General features: G+C 33.1%; 1 protein-coding gene across 1 annotated transcript in view; it reads right to left on the reverse strand.

Annotated features, from left to right (window-relative positions):
• Positions 1-17,068, reverse strand: part of LOC142352346 (uncharacterized) — a 43,758-nt gene extending 26,690 nt beyond the window's left edge. The window contains exons 1-3 of the mRNA XM_075404852.1: positions 16,395-17,068; positions 7,360-7,630; positions 2,362-2,700 (exon numbers count right to left, since the gene is read on the reverse strand). Of these exons, the coding sequence (XP_075260967.1) occupies positions 2,362-2,700; positions 7,360-7,630; positions 16,395-16,688 (904 nt within the window). The 5' untranslated portion in view covers positions 16,689-17,068. The remainder of the gene's footprint in view (positions 1-2,361; positions 2,701-7,359; positions 7,631-16,394) is intronic.
• Between the last annotated feature and the right edge of the window lie 401 nt (positions 17,069-17,469).

The raw sequence follows: 17,469 nt of genomic DNA on the forward strand, positions 1-17,469 counted from the left end.
TTGATTAAAATATGAAACAGCTAAAATTAGAGTTCCCCTCTCTGGGTAAGGTTAAAATATTCTTTACCCCCCTCTCATTGGGTGGCAGGAGTTCATTTATGAAAACACGCATTGACTATCTCCCCACTCACTGCGCAAGTAAAGTATTAGGGTCATATGTCCCCTCTCGTTGCGCGATAAAAGTTATTGAGAGGAATAAAAGTACTTTAAAAGACTGAATTCTGCAATTTCTGAACGATGAAAAGTAAATGGAGCTTTGCTTTCATGTTTTGATTTTGTTATCAAGTTTTTGATGACAAACAATAGCGAAAAGTTTTGAGAGCAGGTTTCAAATCAAGACTTTGAGCATCAAGAATTTAATGAAGTAATATATCGAACGATAGTTTAACTGATTTTTTGAAAAAGAATATTAGCCAATATAGAGGCCCATGTTGATTTATGAAACAAATAAAAAAAATTGGTACGATTAGACTCATCCATACCCAAAATGCTGTTCGATCACTTGAGACATGCCGACCACATTGATATGGTCATAGTCATATGGAGCAAAATGATCCATGACTAGAATTTAGCTAGTACGGTTCCTTATGTGAGTTTCGTTAGTTTCTAGTAATTAATCTGATTTGATTGAAAACATGATTCCTGACTTTTATTTCAAGCAAGCTTAATTTTAAATCCATTAAAAAGTCACCATCATAAAAACAATTTGTCAGAAAAAAATTTTCTGGTATTTTCTTGCCTTCTTACGCAACAAAAGGCTTTCTATGTTGAAGTCTTTCTAGGCTACGAGTTCTTTCATACCTCAGAGTGGGATATGTTGGCACTTAGGAATACTTCAGAGAAAACTATTCTGAAATTGTATTATGTCACACCAAGAAATTTGGATAAAAGTTCTGCTATAAAGATTTTTAAAATGTCAAATCAAAGTGTTATGTTTTCCAATATATTGCCTGATTAACCAAAAACCTCAAAAAAGGATCAATTCTTTTAAAAAAACTATAAACATTTTTGTTACTGTTAGTAATCAAAAGTGATCGACAGCTGTTAAACATGTGTTTTTTCAGTGGAGAACGATTTAAACGTTCCCAAAATTAGCAAAGGGAAATTTAGAGACATGAAATTTAATTTTCGGAAAAAAAGTATGAAAAAAGTATTTTGATGAAAAAAGTATTTTGTGATATACTATTTTTCACAGCTGTTCGAGCATATTTTAATGCCTCCGCTGTTTTGCCCTTTTCTTTAAAAAATTATTACTTCTAGGGTATATCGTTAAAGCGAGTCGAAAAAAGACCATATCAACTGTTAGGGAATTTAAATTTTCAATAGTATTAACTAAGTTTTCTTTTTCGTCGAAATTTTTTTACCGATAATCTTTTGAATGGCAGTTTTCGGCATTACCATGTACCTAGAGCACAATAAAACAGTTTGTAATTGACTTGTTTTGGACTTCAAAAGGCTGGAAAAACCGAATTCCTATATAGTTGTTTTTCATTGAAACTAAAAATCTGCAAATGATCCAGAATATTTTAATACAGAAATGCAAGATTATTTTCATGACATGTCTATATAATACATTTATAAATAGGTTCCCATTCTTAAAATAAATAGTTTTTTACTCCAAATTTTTTTATTCAGATTTCAATATTTGATGGGTTGGAACTTTATGTCCTGGAACATATAACCGACTCACATAAATTTAAATCAAACTGGATAGTTAAGCAGTTAAAGCTCTGGGTGTTTCATCCTTATACAATTAGCACTACTAAGCTGTATTGGACTATAATATGAACAAAACAAAATTTCATTTTTACAGTCTTTTTAACGTATATATTGGATATTTTGTAGAATCGAGTGTTAAAAAGATATCCCCACTTTTCACATTTTCGACGATGGAATTTAATTACGCAAAACGTGGAAATAAATTACTTATATCGTGGAAAGGGCTTACATTTTGTCAAGAGTATTCACGGATAAATTTTCACCATTTTAGCATGTAATTAGCCTAAAAGTTTGTTGTCCGAATTTTTATAGTAATTATTTGAGACCAAATTCAAAGACCCAATTGTTCTTGTGAACATTGCTATGTGTAATTGTAAAACCAATTTTTGTCTTCTTAATTCAAAATGGCAATGAGAGGAAAATTTCTGAAATCAATTACCATTTATGCTTTCTTTCATTTTGGTTGTTAGATACTGTAACCATGAGAAAGGATGAGGTAGAAATGAGTTACTTATAGTGTGGAAACTAGGAACTAGGGAATCATGACGTGGAAATGAGAGACGGAAGATTTCCCAAGTTTTCACGCCAGCCCAAAAACACGTTTTGTGGAAGTCGAGAAAAAACCCCGTAATTTGACCCGACCTGATTCGTTGTGCTGCCCTGGCTGACCCAAATGCAAAGCAGATTGATCATTTTGTATAGTCTCGTATGTTGTGTCGAATGTGATATCATTCACAGTTCTCTTCGACAGTTTACTCTCATTGGCTGCCTCGTTGCCTATCGCGCCCACCAACCCACCCTTTGCCAGTTGCGTTTTAACTGGACCACTTTCGTGTGTTGGGACATCCATTGTTTTGTTGGTGTGTTCATCTGGACGATCAGTAACCTGTGAGGTTGTGAGTCCTCCGTGCATTGTAATGTAAGTGTTGTCAACCTGTTGTATAGTTCTGTCCATCCCACTGTCTGGGTTAGAATATTCGGCTAAAATAAACCAGTTTTTCGTTAGAAATCATCTCTAGGAACCCAGGATCATGTTCGCGACCCTAGACAGGTATGAGCCAACCCTGCTTTTGGGCCCCGTACAGAGGTGGGAGAAGGGGTTGAGGTCCAGTGCTTTTCGTTTCGGTCGCACCTTTCCGTCTGGCCAAGGGGTCATGCACAACTCAATTTACTAAAGCCCTAATCGAATATCTTGACTTAAAAAAAATGCAATGCTTGACTAAATTGCTGTGAAAAGCTCATAGTAGACCCATATTGCCTGTGAAAAGATGTTTGCCCGACCGACTTTAAATAGGTTAAGATATTTGCTCGATCTTCTAGATTTCTGAATCTCAACCATTACTGAAATTTAAACGACGAGGCTCCGTTACGTGCGTTTGCACATAATGTGGCGACACCACTCCTCCACATTTTTGATTGACTTAATCATCTACCATTTGAGGAAAAGAAAGAAAATTTTCGAAATAAAACACTGTTCGCAAATAACTGGTAAATTAGTTCAAAAAATGTTTTACTTGGGAGCCGATAACGCTTGCATTTAATAAAACAACGAGACAAGACAAACAGCAAGACTAACAAAAACATTAATTACCGTCAAACTCAATGTGCATTTTTTAAGAAGAACAAAGTTAACAAATCAACTTGAGTATCATTTGAGAGCAAATGGGACCAGTGTTTAAAGAGACTCGGTAATAAGTCAACAAAATAAGACTAAGAAAGCGCAAAAACAACATTCAGCCTTCAACTAAAAATACTAGATGGATTTCTATGTAACTCCTTAGGAAGCCAACAGAGCCGGTCATCAGTGAGACGATAAATTAAATAACTAGAAAAAAGTCTGACAAAATCAAAGGGGGGGGGGAAAGTTTGAAAAAACGTTTATGTTAATTTTTATTAATTTCAAAGCCAACAAAACAGCTATGTATTAACTGAAAATAATAAAAACGGTCTTTTATATCTTTATAGAAAGCTATGGCGACGTGTCATTATCCAAAATATGTCATACGACCACAAAAAAGCGACAAAAACGAACACAAATTGAATCTTCAAAATTTGGGAGAAAACGGCGTCGAAGCAATCAAAACAATGAGCTGTTCGTTGAAAACGTATTTTATCCTTTATTTGTTCTCGTTGTCGAACACAATAGGAATAGTCATCATTGTTGTACTATGACAAATAAACCCAAAAAGGTTGTTCAGTTGCGCCTTCTTTAAAATTTGTTCAGTTGTGCCTTCATTAAAAATCACTTGGCTTGTTAATAATGTAATAATCTGACAAGGCGGCAGAACTGTCCAAAAATGAGATTTTTTGAAAACTTGTTTTTATCAAGGCTTTAAAAGTCCTAATTAAAACATATAATCGCTATAAAGGTATGTTTGCATTCAATAGAAAGTAGATACCATTTATTTTTACTAACACTAGGCTACAAACCGACATAATTAAGAAGTAAATGGCAATTTTCACGAAAAAGCAGAAAAGACTTTCTCTGAACAAGTTTATTAAAATCATAATAGACATTAGGTGTCAACTGAAAGCGTTGTATTATTCAGTTATGTCATTAGACGAAACCAATCAAGTAGTCTTTTAGTGATTCAATTTCATGAGACCGTAAAAAGAACAAAATTGCGGGAAAACATAGGTCTTCAATTTAAGTTTATGGAAACACTTGGTCGAATTCATAAATACCAAGAAGTTTTCTCTGAAATTAGTATATTTGGTCAATGGATATGATTTTAGAGTAATTAGTCGCTGTCATTGATTGTTAGGAAACTATTTTGGTCTGTCGTTAATGAAGAAAAAATAATGAGAAAAAGTTCTAAACAATATTTCAAAAAAAGAGTATACAAGGACAACATAAAGAAGCACAATCATATGCCTCTTTTTGACACCAATATCAAAAGCTCAAAATATATAATGACAACACAGTGCCAAATCAATAAAACAATGAGTTTCGGCATAATAACAATAAGAGACTATTGTTTTCTTTACAAAAACTGGATGAGACATGTCATTAATGTTACTAAGTTACAAGCTGTCAAAAAAAAGATCGAAAAGGGGCAGAATTCAAATACTCATTTTATATCTTCAAAACAATTTACAAAATCTTCAAACAAAATTAAAAGGTCAATAAAACCGATAGCTGTCAACTGAAAATGTTAAATTTGTCTAATTATTCTTTTAAAGGAAACCACTGAGACTTTTTATCATCCAGAATATGTGATGAGCGTACAAAGACAACAACAAATATAAGCACAGACAAAAAACTTAAACATAATTTGCGAGAAATCGGTTCCGAAATAGCTTAAGCCATACACTATCCCTTAAAACAGTTATGTATATTCAATGGAGCCCTCTATAGAAGTAAATGGCAATTTTCATGAAAATTCACAAATGACTTTCTGTGAAAAAATTTATTTAAAATCATAAGAGACATTAGGTGTCAACTGAAAGCAATGTACTATTGAGTTATGTCATTAAACGAAACCAATCATGTCTTCTATTAGTGATATGAATTCATGAGACTGTAGAAAAAAAATTTCGGGAGAACACAGGTCTTTAATTTAAGTTTTCGAAAAAATTTTGTTGAATTCATGAATACCCAGAACTTTTCTCGGAAATTATTATACATTGTCATTGGATATCAAGTTTGCGTAACTAGTCGCTGTCAATGATTGGTAGGAAACTATTTTGGTCTGTACTTAATAAAGAGAAGATAGAGAGAAAAGTGCTTAAATATTTTTCAAAAAAGGCTTGGCCCTAGTAAAATTACGAACAATATAAAAACGAAGAGATCGAAATAATGCTTGGTAATGCTGAGCGTTGATTAATAGGAAAGAAATGTCTAAAATGTTACCCAGCTAAAAAAATTGGCAGCACAATCTATGATGCATCAAATGTTAATGGTGCTTTTTGGATAATGATCGTTTTGATATGGGAAAAGCCGGCGACAATTTTTTTCCAGAAGAGTCATATAGGAAACGCAACAAACATAAGCTTCTTTTCATTTACTCAAAATTGTGTCAGCAGATTTTAGGCAATAGTTAGATAGATAAGTTTGAGAGAAAATGAATATTTGATACCAATTTAGATGAAAAAAGGCTGATATTTGGAAAATTCAGCAAAAACTTGAGTTTAAAATATCTGATCAAACAATTCAACACACCTCCTCTAAGTTTATAAGCGAAACGAATAACGCCAATTTTAACAAACTCAGCAAAATTGACAAAAAAATTGCGCAAAATTAAATTTTCTGGAAAACGTAACCAAATATAACTGATATCATTCGAATGTTCAATAAATTTTAAACTTCAGTAACTGCCTGGGAAAAACGAAATGAAACAAAATCTATTGAATTTTTTATTCTACGTTGTACGAGCGTTCTAGTTATACCACTCAGAACCATCTATGATGAATATATCGATGGGCCAAAATTGACTGAACAAAAAACTATAGTTGAGCATGTAGTTCCACTAACGTGGGTCAGAACAACAAGTCTTCAGAAATTCATTACTCAGTGGCAAAAAGAAACCAATGCAAACTTATGAATTACATGTAATGAATGTTTTTTAAGGCTCCGGCACCTAAGTTGTGTTTGACAAAAAGAAATGATCGGACATTAAATTGTGTAACAATTTGAATTAGATAAATTAAATTAGTTAAAACTGCCTAAGTTGAGTAGCAATGAAGTCAATTAGGCTGTTCAATGCTGTTCATGAGATTTCATATTGATTACAGGACTGCTTATTTTTTTCATTATTAGATAATGTTTGGTTTATTTCATGATTTGGTTTGAGTAAACTACATTTGGAGAGCATATCTCTGTGTATTCCTCGAAGGAAATCTACTGCTCATTTTTAAGGTATCCCCGGGTGAAATTTTCAAAATTGGGGAACTTGGGCACCGGAATAGCTTGTTAAAAAACACACTCCGTCTTTTTACGGCACTAAATTCTGTGATCAACTATTGTAATGGCTAGGAAATCGACCATTTTATTAAACAAAGTTACTTAAGTGTGCTTTTTTTCCTTTTTTGGTCATCTATGAAAACTTTTTTTGCACTTGTAGAACACTGTTTTGAATTTTTTTTATAATTAATAACTGATCTAAATTTTTTGCCATTTTTTTGGTATTTTGAACGTCTAAACAAGGTGCCCGTTTTACAACTGACAGATTGCAGCAACTTATTAGACCTATCTCTGGTATTGTTATGCTCCTCTAAATTGCTCCTCTTGAAAATTGAATCAATGACTACTGCAAATTGACAGGAAATTGCGAAAAAGCGAAGAAAAAGCGAGGGGATTTTAGCTCAGTTTGTTGTTTATGTACTACTGCAGTATTTTTGGACCATAAAGAAATGGGTCGAAATAGGCCGTAATGGCAAAACTATTCTCAACTACCCCCCCCCCCCGCTTAATGGGCCTAAATTAGCTGCAACTCCCATTCGCATGTGCCATAAATTTACGTGATGATTTAGAGTGGGGGATCACAAATCTATTTCTTTTAGCGGAAAAATCTGACATCATTACCAGCTTAATGTTTTGTTAAGTGCTGAACTTATGCGAGAAATGTGTTGGAAAATCAAAACGTTAAGCGGATAAATACGTAAGATGCGTCTGAAATATGCGTGAGAAAAAATACTGACCAGAGTACTGGTTGTGATATTCTGTCGATTCCTGCTGTTCGTAAAGGGGCGATACCTCCTCCGAGTTCATGTTGTCTACTGCGGGTGCAACATCTATGTACTGGGTCCTCCTGAGAGACGAGATCATCTGGGTATCGTCGGAAGGGTTGTTGTCTCCAGGGACGAGGGTGGAGTTGAGGACTAGGTTTGTGGTCTCCCCCAGAGCAGAGATGCTGCTCTCATCATCCGATGACACAGGCACGCAATCTACTTCATCAACTGGTGCTATGACCTATATGAACAGAAACGATCAATCAATTTAAATAAACAACTATTAATTGCGAGTGATGCAGGTCGGGGGGTCCCAGAGGGAAAAGAGCTCTGATCAGACCAAAATCGAGCGCACACGGTGCGTTTCCAGACCAGAATTACAGGGCCTGGAAATGGGTTCGAGAGCTCAAAATTTTGGTTAAGGTTAAGATCCCTCGAAAAACCTAAATTCGCCATAACTGTTATGTTAAATGCCATTCTTAGCTCACCTTGACTAAATTTATCTTGAAAATTATTTTGAGCGTGACTTTATAATGACTGCTGTTTAGGAGGTCTAGCAAACTGCCCGAAGCAGCTGTTGAAAAAAACTATGGCACATAATTAACCGAAAACGCAGTGATCATTAGAAAAGGCTTGTTAATATGAATGAAATCTTATCGCTCAACGAGCGAGAGCAGAGATTGGTCAAAATTGAGATTTTATCGAAGAACCAAAACAGGAGGAGAGATCAAAAGGGTTGTTCAAATTGGGTGTCTGGTTGAGAATTAGCTGTTTAAATTCTGTATGAACTCTACTGAAGACGATTAGATTTAACTAAAATTTGCTAAACATACAAGTTAAATTAAGAAAAAAACCGAGCAGAAATGAAATCAAGAACAAAAAACACGTTAACTATCAAATTCAGCTAAATATACTACAGTTTTGCTAACGCTATCCATCAATAATTTTACTTTATTAAATTTGGAAATTATTAGGAAAAATTATTAAATTTGACTTGTTAAGCTTTAGCCTAATACCTTTAAAGACCCGATTAGGCGGGTTAATAAAAAAATGAGAAAGAGCTCTCTATATCTCATTTTTCTCTCTCATTTTACCCCCCCGGCCGGTAGCGGGTACATGGACAAAAATCCCAGTGCTAACGTTTTTCCTTTCCCCGGATAATCAAAACCATCTAAAATTGATATTTCCACTATTTTCTCATCAAAACGAGAGATAGATCAAAAGAGCTTCTTTCTATTTCTCTATTAACACTATTCGATTATTCCGCTAGCTGAAATATGACTGAGCACAATATGCTGACATAATTTGCACTATTTTAAAAAAATGTTAACTAAGCTGTTGATTTCAAAACTTTCCTTTTCTAGAAATACAACAAAATCCATAATTTTTGTGATACCGTTAACCCTCATAAATCATTGCACTGAATTTTCAGAACAATCATTGAAATGCTTGAATATGCCCGCAGAGGGATGTACAAAAAATGAGATGAGAAACTATTTAAGGCCTCATCTGGACTATATGTTTGCTGACATTGGAGAAACAATAAACATAACCGACCAAGGTCGGGCGCACTGCTGTCAAGCGACCGGCGAGTGCTTGGCTTCGGTAGTACCCAGCTGAGGCATACAGATGCTAACATAGGGGGGGGGGGTCAAGTTATGGGAGATAGGGTTGGGAGGACTTGACGATAGAGGGGTCCAAATCGCCAGTTGGATGAGGTGGACTGGGCGTGTGATAGGGGGTGGGTGAGATGAATGGGGGGGGGGGGGGTTGACACTGAGTGGGGGAGTCAAACTTTAAAGATTAAAAACCGCCCCTTGCACCAAAAATTTTTCTTCTTTTTTGTAACCAGATCCTTAAAGACTGATGAGCGCAAGAATCTAAGAGAACTTAATGCCCTCCGGGCGCTGCGCTACCTGTTTATCCCGTTTTTGATGGCAAAAAGTCCGGCAAGTGGGTCAAACGATAAATCGATAAAACACCAAAATTGCATAAAGACCACAGGACTAATATAATTGCTACAAATTTCGCTTGAGAGCAATTAAAATTATTAAATTAAATTAAATTATATTAAATTAAACAATATCATTAGTTAAACAATGTTTCATTAGCTGCAAACTATCAAGCGAGGAATTTATCTATTTTTAAGAACTGTCGGCAGATTGCAAAATAAACAATGTCACACGATAAAATGAAAGTAGCAGGAACCAAAAAAAGACACCAGCAGAACAAAATAGGAGTACATGCATGAATAATCAAACAACAAAGCTTATATTTTTTGTATTAGTGCAATTTTGTATTTGTAAGAAACTCGAAGAAAATTGCATGGTTTTAGAGCAAAGAATAATCAACAACACTGAACGTTGAAATCACGACTGTGAATTACTAACTCTGTCAACCTCTCAATCCCCCCCCCCCTCCAAAAACATGCATGAACTTCGTAAAAGATGTTATTTCCTTTTTATTTTTCATAAAACTGCCCTTCCTCTACCTGGTTCAAATTGCTTGCCCACACTTTGCGCTTTAATCAAAAATTCCAGATTATGAAAAAATAACTTTAGAATCAAGCCAAAAACTTTAAAGGAAATCTATGCCCATCAAATGGTGTACATTCTGGCCCTCCATTTATTCGCACTTGAATGTAAAACTAAGCAGACGTTACAAACTCTTTCTGATTCAATTCTTTAGCAAATAAATACTCCTGTTTACAATATAAACAATAGTTTTCATCTGGTGCCAAGTGGGTGTAGCCAAGATTCAAAATCTAGACACCCAGAAACACCTTGAAAGAAAAATTTTCCAACCTCTGTTCTATCGTCACGAAGTCAGCAGTCTTGGCAGCAACAGTAAAATACGTGAATTGAGATCTTTGTTTTTCACTTAGATCCATTTTTACTGAATCAAAATTACGGAAAAACAAGTTATTGGAAAACAGAAATTGTGCCAATTATAGTTCTGGCTCTTTCTTAACGAAACGTGCTGTTAAAAAATTTTCAGACCAATAACGTATTTGACTCAGTTCTTTTTGATATCGCCTTCAGTGCAAAAATTTCCATTAAAAATTTGGGAAATAAGCATTCGATCCAAAAACATATGAACTAAAACCAATTTTAAGTTCGTTCTCTTGAAAATTTTTGAAATAAGAGCTAAGAAAAATTGATTCTTCGTTCTCAAGAAAAAATTTGATGAAGCAATTATAAATTCTTTCTCTTAAAAGCTTTCAAAATTAAGCAATTTTAAGTTTTGAAAGTTTTGAAAAATATGCAAATTTAATTACATTCTCTTAAAAAATTTGAAATGAGATTTGAAATTCATTCTCTAAACAAGTTTTAAAGAACAAGTAATTTTAATTTCATTCTTTTAATAAAATTTGAAGAATGAGCAACTTTAAGTCAATTCAATAAAAATTGACGACAAAAATGGTATAATTTTTATAGCAGAGCTTTCCCAAAAATCTAACTTAATTTTGAAAATGTTTCCATTTAAGTATTATTTTGTGTGACAATAAGAGAATTTCTGTTGTTTTTCACAACAAGTTTATCCGTTTCATATTAATTTGGAATCCTCTAGGGCATTTACTGTTTCTGAGCATAGTAAAGTGCTACATAATGATTTAAACTTCAAAACTGTGACGGCGAAAATGTATTGTGGTGCGTAACTTTTGAAAAAAAAACAATGAAGGAAAAAACAAAAAGTAGAAAGCTTAAAACTAACTCAAAATTAAAAAGCTTAACTTTTCAAGCTCCATTGCAACCTGCATCCGTTGTATCTTTACAATTCAGCTTCAAAATAAAGGGGCAAATCTTTTGTAATTGATGAGTGACAAAATTACTTACAGGACAATAGCAAAAATTTAGTTAAATGAAAATTAATTTCATTTGATGTTTGGTTCCTTTGCTGAAAACAAATTATCTGTTTACCAGAATTGTTTCCAGAGATATGACCCAGGCCAGATTTGATACAATGTATTTTGAATTTTATCTCAGGATTCAAAAAAATAAATTGATAAAATTTTGCTTACCAAATTATACCGGCAAAAAGACTTCTGAGAATTGTCTTCATAGTTAGAATTATGATTTGAAGTTAAATTGATTTAAGTTAAGATTGCATAAACATATATTTGAAATCATTGAAACAAAGTTAGAACTTGCACAAAATAGAACTTCACTTTTATATTATTAAAAGACGATTCCAGCCATAGTCTGATCATTTGAATCCAATATATGCTCACAAACTATAGAGAGAAAACGCACAATTTTGCCTCCGAACTAATCCTAAAACTAAAAGAGCGAAGGTTTTTCTGAAGTTTGCTTGTTCTTCTATAAACTACTTTATTTGGTTCTATAAATCGTTCTGAGATATCTATAGCTTGAAAATTGTTCCGCGTTTTCGAATATTTCTGTTTTTGTCTAATCACCTTTGTTTTGATTGCTTCAACAAAATGTTTCCCTAGAACTAACTAATAGCCAGATCATAATGGAAACGTACTTGCCATGTTTAATTATTGCTGGTATTTGAAATATATATCACACATCAAATGTTTTCAACGCACACACAAATCTTCAAATTGATTGAAAAAAACTTTGATACTTTTGATACTCTTCTTTGAAAATTATAACCAAATTCGCTTCGTCAAATGCTGTGATTCGTATGCTTAGAGTCATCAGGCAAGCTAATCCAGCTAACTCAGGACTTTTTCTCACTTTTTAACCAGAAAACAATTAGCTTTACTTTTCAGCCTCTCAAATTGCCGATAGCTTCTCAGTCTTTGCAACTTTTCTATTTCATTTGCTAAAAAATATGTTATTTTTTTTTCTTTTCTCATGATATTCCCGCTTTAAATCTATAAAAAATATATTCAAGCTTCTCTAGCAGAAAAAAGCAGATTATTGTTCCGACCCTCTTGAGGGGGGAGGAACTATATACTCAAATGGGTTTTTTTTTGTTCCGTGAATTTTCGCCGCTCGATATATTCATCGTAGAGAGTTGAGACTGGTATCATTAGAAAGCTCGTCCAGCGTAGAATATAGAATTAAAAAGATTTTTTTAATTTTTGTTTTCTACAGGGAGTTATCGAGGTTTAAACTTCTGAGAAAAGAAGAGTGAATTCACGTTGTTTTTATTCACATTTTCCGGAGTTTTTGCCTAAATTTTCGTCAATTTTGCTAAAATTTGTTATAATTTTTAAGAATAGTGTCGTTGATTTTATCTTTGAAGACGAGCAAGCATTGTTGATTATTTTGATTTAATTTTTTGGGTCAAAAAATCTGGATAAACATTTCAAAATTTAGCCTTTTTCATCAAAAACAGCATGAAATAAGCTAATTTAGTCCACTTTGAATAAATTTGCCGACAGTAAACGACCAAACAACACTCATATAATCTTTGTAGACTCAGAGGGGGGCTATTTCTACTTCAGAGTCCGCTGAGAGTGCACTGTAGTTAAAACTTTGCCGTTTTTTGCTAACTTTACTCGTTAATTATCAAAAATGCAGAATTTATTTTGAGTTTTCAACTAACAAATTATCTATATCTACAACATTCGAAAAATCAATTGTTCCTAACGGACAATAATTATTAGCAGAGCTAGTTTTGGGCCATTCTTAGACTGTTCCAATCCAAAAAAAGCGGGTTGTAATCAGTCGGTCTTTTTTTTTTAAAAAAAGACTTTTTTAAATAATAAAGAACAGAACATATCAAATCAAAGCTCAGGAGTGATAGGTCTAACCAATTCGCTTGCTAAGCAGCTCCAAGCTAATGCATTTAGTTTTTTAATGCAAAGTTTATAGTCGTTTCTTTTTTGTTCAACTTCCAGCATAGTGTCAGCAAAGAAAGACTGCTTCTTCTTTCTCCTGATTTAACATTTATTCTCGGTTGCTTTTTTAAGCCTGAAGTTATTGTTTTCTGGCTTTGATACTACAAAATTTCAGATTTTTGTTTGTTTTGATATTTGCCAGTTTTTCACGTTTTCTAATTTTGTCACATCACATTATTGGCAGTTCTCATGTCACCTTACTAGCATTCAGAATAAGGCACAATTGAACATATTAAAATCCTGAAAGATATAAATCATCGTTTTAACGGCCTCGACGCCTCTTTCTTGAAGAAATCAATTGAATTTTTTAATTTTGTCTCTAACTGTCATTTATACTTCGTCGTTTCGGTCGTATGAAATTTCCTGTATAGTGATAGCTTTCATTGGTTTTTCTTGGAAGAATAGAGGAACCGATATTCTGATATTAGTAGATAGCTGATGGCTTTCATGACTTTCAAAACAATCGTTTTCCAATTTAAAAATAAACTTAAAATTAAAAAAAAACGCAATTTTGTTCTTTTTATGTTTCTTTTTGTTACCTAATCTCGTTAGTTAATTGCAGATCAAATATGACTTTATGGGTGTCAAGGGAATAAAAGGGATTGGTGTCCTAAAATCTTCTTTTTAAAGAATTTGTTATCATCTTACTGGTTTCGACACCGGTTTTTCACAAAAAAAAGCAAATTAAATTGACTTTTGTCATATTTGACGTTGTTTTGTAGATGCAAGAAATATTCTGGATAAATACAGGTCTTGAGGGCTTCTTTTTCATGAATAAACGACCCTATTTAAATAGATCTTTTTGTAATTAATGCCTTTCTTGACATTGAATGTAGTTTTGTTTCGAAAAAAAATTAAAAGTATTATATACTTTAGCACTTCGCTTTTTTGTCTACTTGTTACCTAGTCTTACTAATGAATGGCCACGTACTACATTATAGCTGTTTGAAGAAGGCGCAATCAAATATATTTTGAGTGCCAAAATTTGGCTTGACGGTTTTGACAGCGTTTTCTGGCAAGTTTCAATTGAAATTTTGTTTGTTCTTTGTTGTTCTTTTTAGCCGCTTTAAAAAATGAATAAGGACAGGTCCTAATGCCTTTCTATAGAAACAGTGATAATCATAAATTTGTGGTAATACCAATTGATTCCTAATGGTATTTATTACTTTGAAGTTAACTGTTTCAAAAAAATAAGTTAACTTTTTTACTTTACTGTTTTTGTTCTTTTTTGTATAATTGTTACCAAAACTTTTTATGGACTGGTCTCATATGTTTTTTGGTGATTCATAAGTTATTATGGTTTAGTTTTAGGTTTATCTGACGGTATGTTGACTTTGTTATTAAATTTAGTTTTTAAGAGGGACATAAATTTTTTGATGTAATTATTGTTTGTTGTTGTTGTTGTTTGATTTTGCTGTTCGTCTTGACTCGCTTTCTTAATATTGACATATTACAGCAATTTAATGCATCAATTTTTACTCCACTGAGTTATTTGCTTTGGAGGCTATCTTATCGTTCATACAGAATTTTTTGAAAAAGACTTGGTCTTTTTTGCGATTCGCAAATAGTTTTTGGGTTTCTCTATCTGTTCCTCAATTGGTAGACAATTATGCCAAAATTGTGGATGGGCGGGGTCGGAACCTTATGTGAAATCGCACATTACCGAGCCGCCTTGTTTTATACATATAAGTTTCTATAAAAATTATTTTGATTTCGTTTTGCAGTCTCTTTACTCCTTGGCTTCAATTTCCAACTTATTGACTCTTACCTATTTCTCAGATCAAATTTGCCGCTATTTAATTTTTCTTTGAAGATCAAATTCTCCGATTTCACAAGCACAAAAAATCATTCTTTTTTAAAAAGAAATGGTTTTGTCAGATATTGCCAGAAAGTGTTACTTAGTAACATGATAAAAAATAGCAGATTTCATAACATTTTTCAGACGAATTTCTGTCTACAAATTCTTCGTTGAAAGTATTTTATTGCAACTTGAAAAATAAATTTTTCAGAGCCATTTTATGAATTTTTCATTTTTAAAAAAATCAGAACTTAATCGAATTTCTGCGAAGCATTAAAACGAACAAGCTGTCAATATTTCCTCAAAATAATATCAATACCTATATCTGCATCTATCCACCATTTTTTCCCTTCTTCTCTACCCTCTATCTCGTATCTTTTTCAATATACTAAAATATATTTGAAAAACTATGTGGATCAGCAAAATTTATAGACAAAGTTATCATTGTGGAACCGAAAATAATAAAAATAAAAACTTTTTTAAATTCTATAATTCAAACAAGCTGTGTTGATTATTATAGTGCTCATTAGGTACTCGGATATTTAATCACTGTCAGGTCTAAGGCCACTCTTAAACATTGGAGCGGTCTTTTAAATGTCTGAAATGTTTGGTCAAAATTGTGGAACTTCAGAGAACTAGGTTTTGACCGTCAAGTAAGATCATGTATCTGTTGCAATTTAGGGTGATGTTTACCACCGTTCTTTTTTCAGTTGAATCGCGTAAAAAAAGCGTCTAAACGAAAATGGACGTTTTAATAACATTTCTATAACGTAATTAAGGCACTAAAAAGTGCTTTCGAATCAGGTTTTTCAAAACCGCAAAATAAAAGATAAAATTTGACGCGTTATTCAAATATAATTTCAGTAAAATAGATTTTATCTGAAGTTATCGACCTATCAACAAAGAAACAAAATCAAATGTGGAACAACTTGATTTTTCAGAAAAGGATCATTATTGAAACCAAAATTTTTTGTATCAATAAAATTTTAAAATGGCAAATGCATAAAAAAATTGCAATTAGAAATTGCTCTCCCACCTTTTCTCATCCAAATATCAGTGCAAAACACTGAAGACAATCAAGTAAAAACAAAAAAAGTGCCTACCTCCCTTTTTACTCCTATGGAAAAAACTGTTTTAGGACTCTTTCTTTTCGGTCAGTTTTGTTTCTTTTCAGTGAGAGCGAAGGGCAGTGAAGAGTATATGTGAGATTGTATCGGGTGTCTTAACCCATTCTTTGTCAATTCCTTTCAATTAAAATTCTTTTTACACAATCCCACTTTGGACGAATTACAAAACCTCAATTAATAGATGATATACACTTATTCAATTAGGGATATTTTTAATAGGAAAGAAGAAACAAACTTCTGCTCCATCAATTTGATTTCTATTTACCTTTTTGTCAGATTCGTTTGCAAAGTGAACATTTTTGCTCTTTTTCTTTCTCTTTCCCTCGACCTCTTTGTCCTCTTTTTTGTTCAGCCTGATGTAATTTTCCCGCTCCGAACCGGCCGATGAGTCATCACCCCCATTGTTGTTGTTATTATTATTATTGTTTTCGTCTTGCTTTAATTCGGGGAACGCTTTGTTTCCAGGGCGCAATTTAATCTCAGCTCTCCGTTGATAAATTTTTTTCTTTCCACCACCTTCGCTTTCGGTTGAAGTACAATCACTTTCACTCTCAACCATTGTCGCTCGTCGCCTATTTTAAGTTTTTTCGTTAGACTGATTTTCAGTAACTATTTATAACTAATTTAACTAATTGATATATTAATGAGTTGTTATAAGTTGTAACAGTTGGATAACTATAAAGAGGTTTTCATAGGTCAAGGCAATTTACATTTCGTGAACATATTAGTTTCAAATAACGAATATTAATTAGCGACTATCGATCTAACGAAAACTTCGATATTTTTGAATGCTCATTTAACCATTCTCGACAGCCATCAGCTTAGTAAATATAGAATTATTTGTTTTCAATTCTCTGCTTTTAATATATATAAAACACATGGCTTTACTTGTATTCAATAATTTGAAGCAAAAAAGCGAATGTTTTAAATCACGCGCCAGATAAAACAATGCAATGGTAATGCCTGATTTTTCATGAAAATAGTTGCTTTTGTGTTAGAACAAAAATCTATACTTTTTCTAATTCTGATCAAAACATGCTAAATAAAGAAAGCATATCGAATGATGGGTTATTTATAACTTTTTATCTCTTTTGACAGAATTGAAATGTTGACAAAAATGTTAAATGAAAATTCTGAACTTTTCTTTGTCAGCATGTATAGTTATTATGCAAAATAAGGTAATACGATAAACATGTTTTGAGTCGAACCAGTAAGTGAAAATTGAAGACTCTATCTATCCATGTACCTTCCTTTTATCATTCGATCTTGTGTAACGGGGGGGGGGGGGGGGGGGGGGGGGGAATCAGACGTGAAATAGTATCGCACTATTAGCACGCAGA

This window comes from Convolutriloba macropyga, chromosome 1 (assembly GCF_964194025.1).
Source record: "Convolutriloba macropyga chromosome 1, txConMacr16.3, whole genome shotgun sequence".
NCBI lineage: Eukaryota > Metazoa > Xenacoelomorpha > Acoela > Convolutidae > Convolutriloba > Convolutriloba macropyga.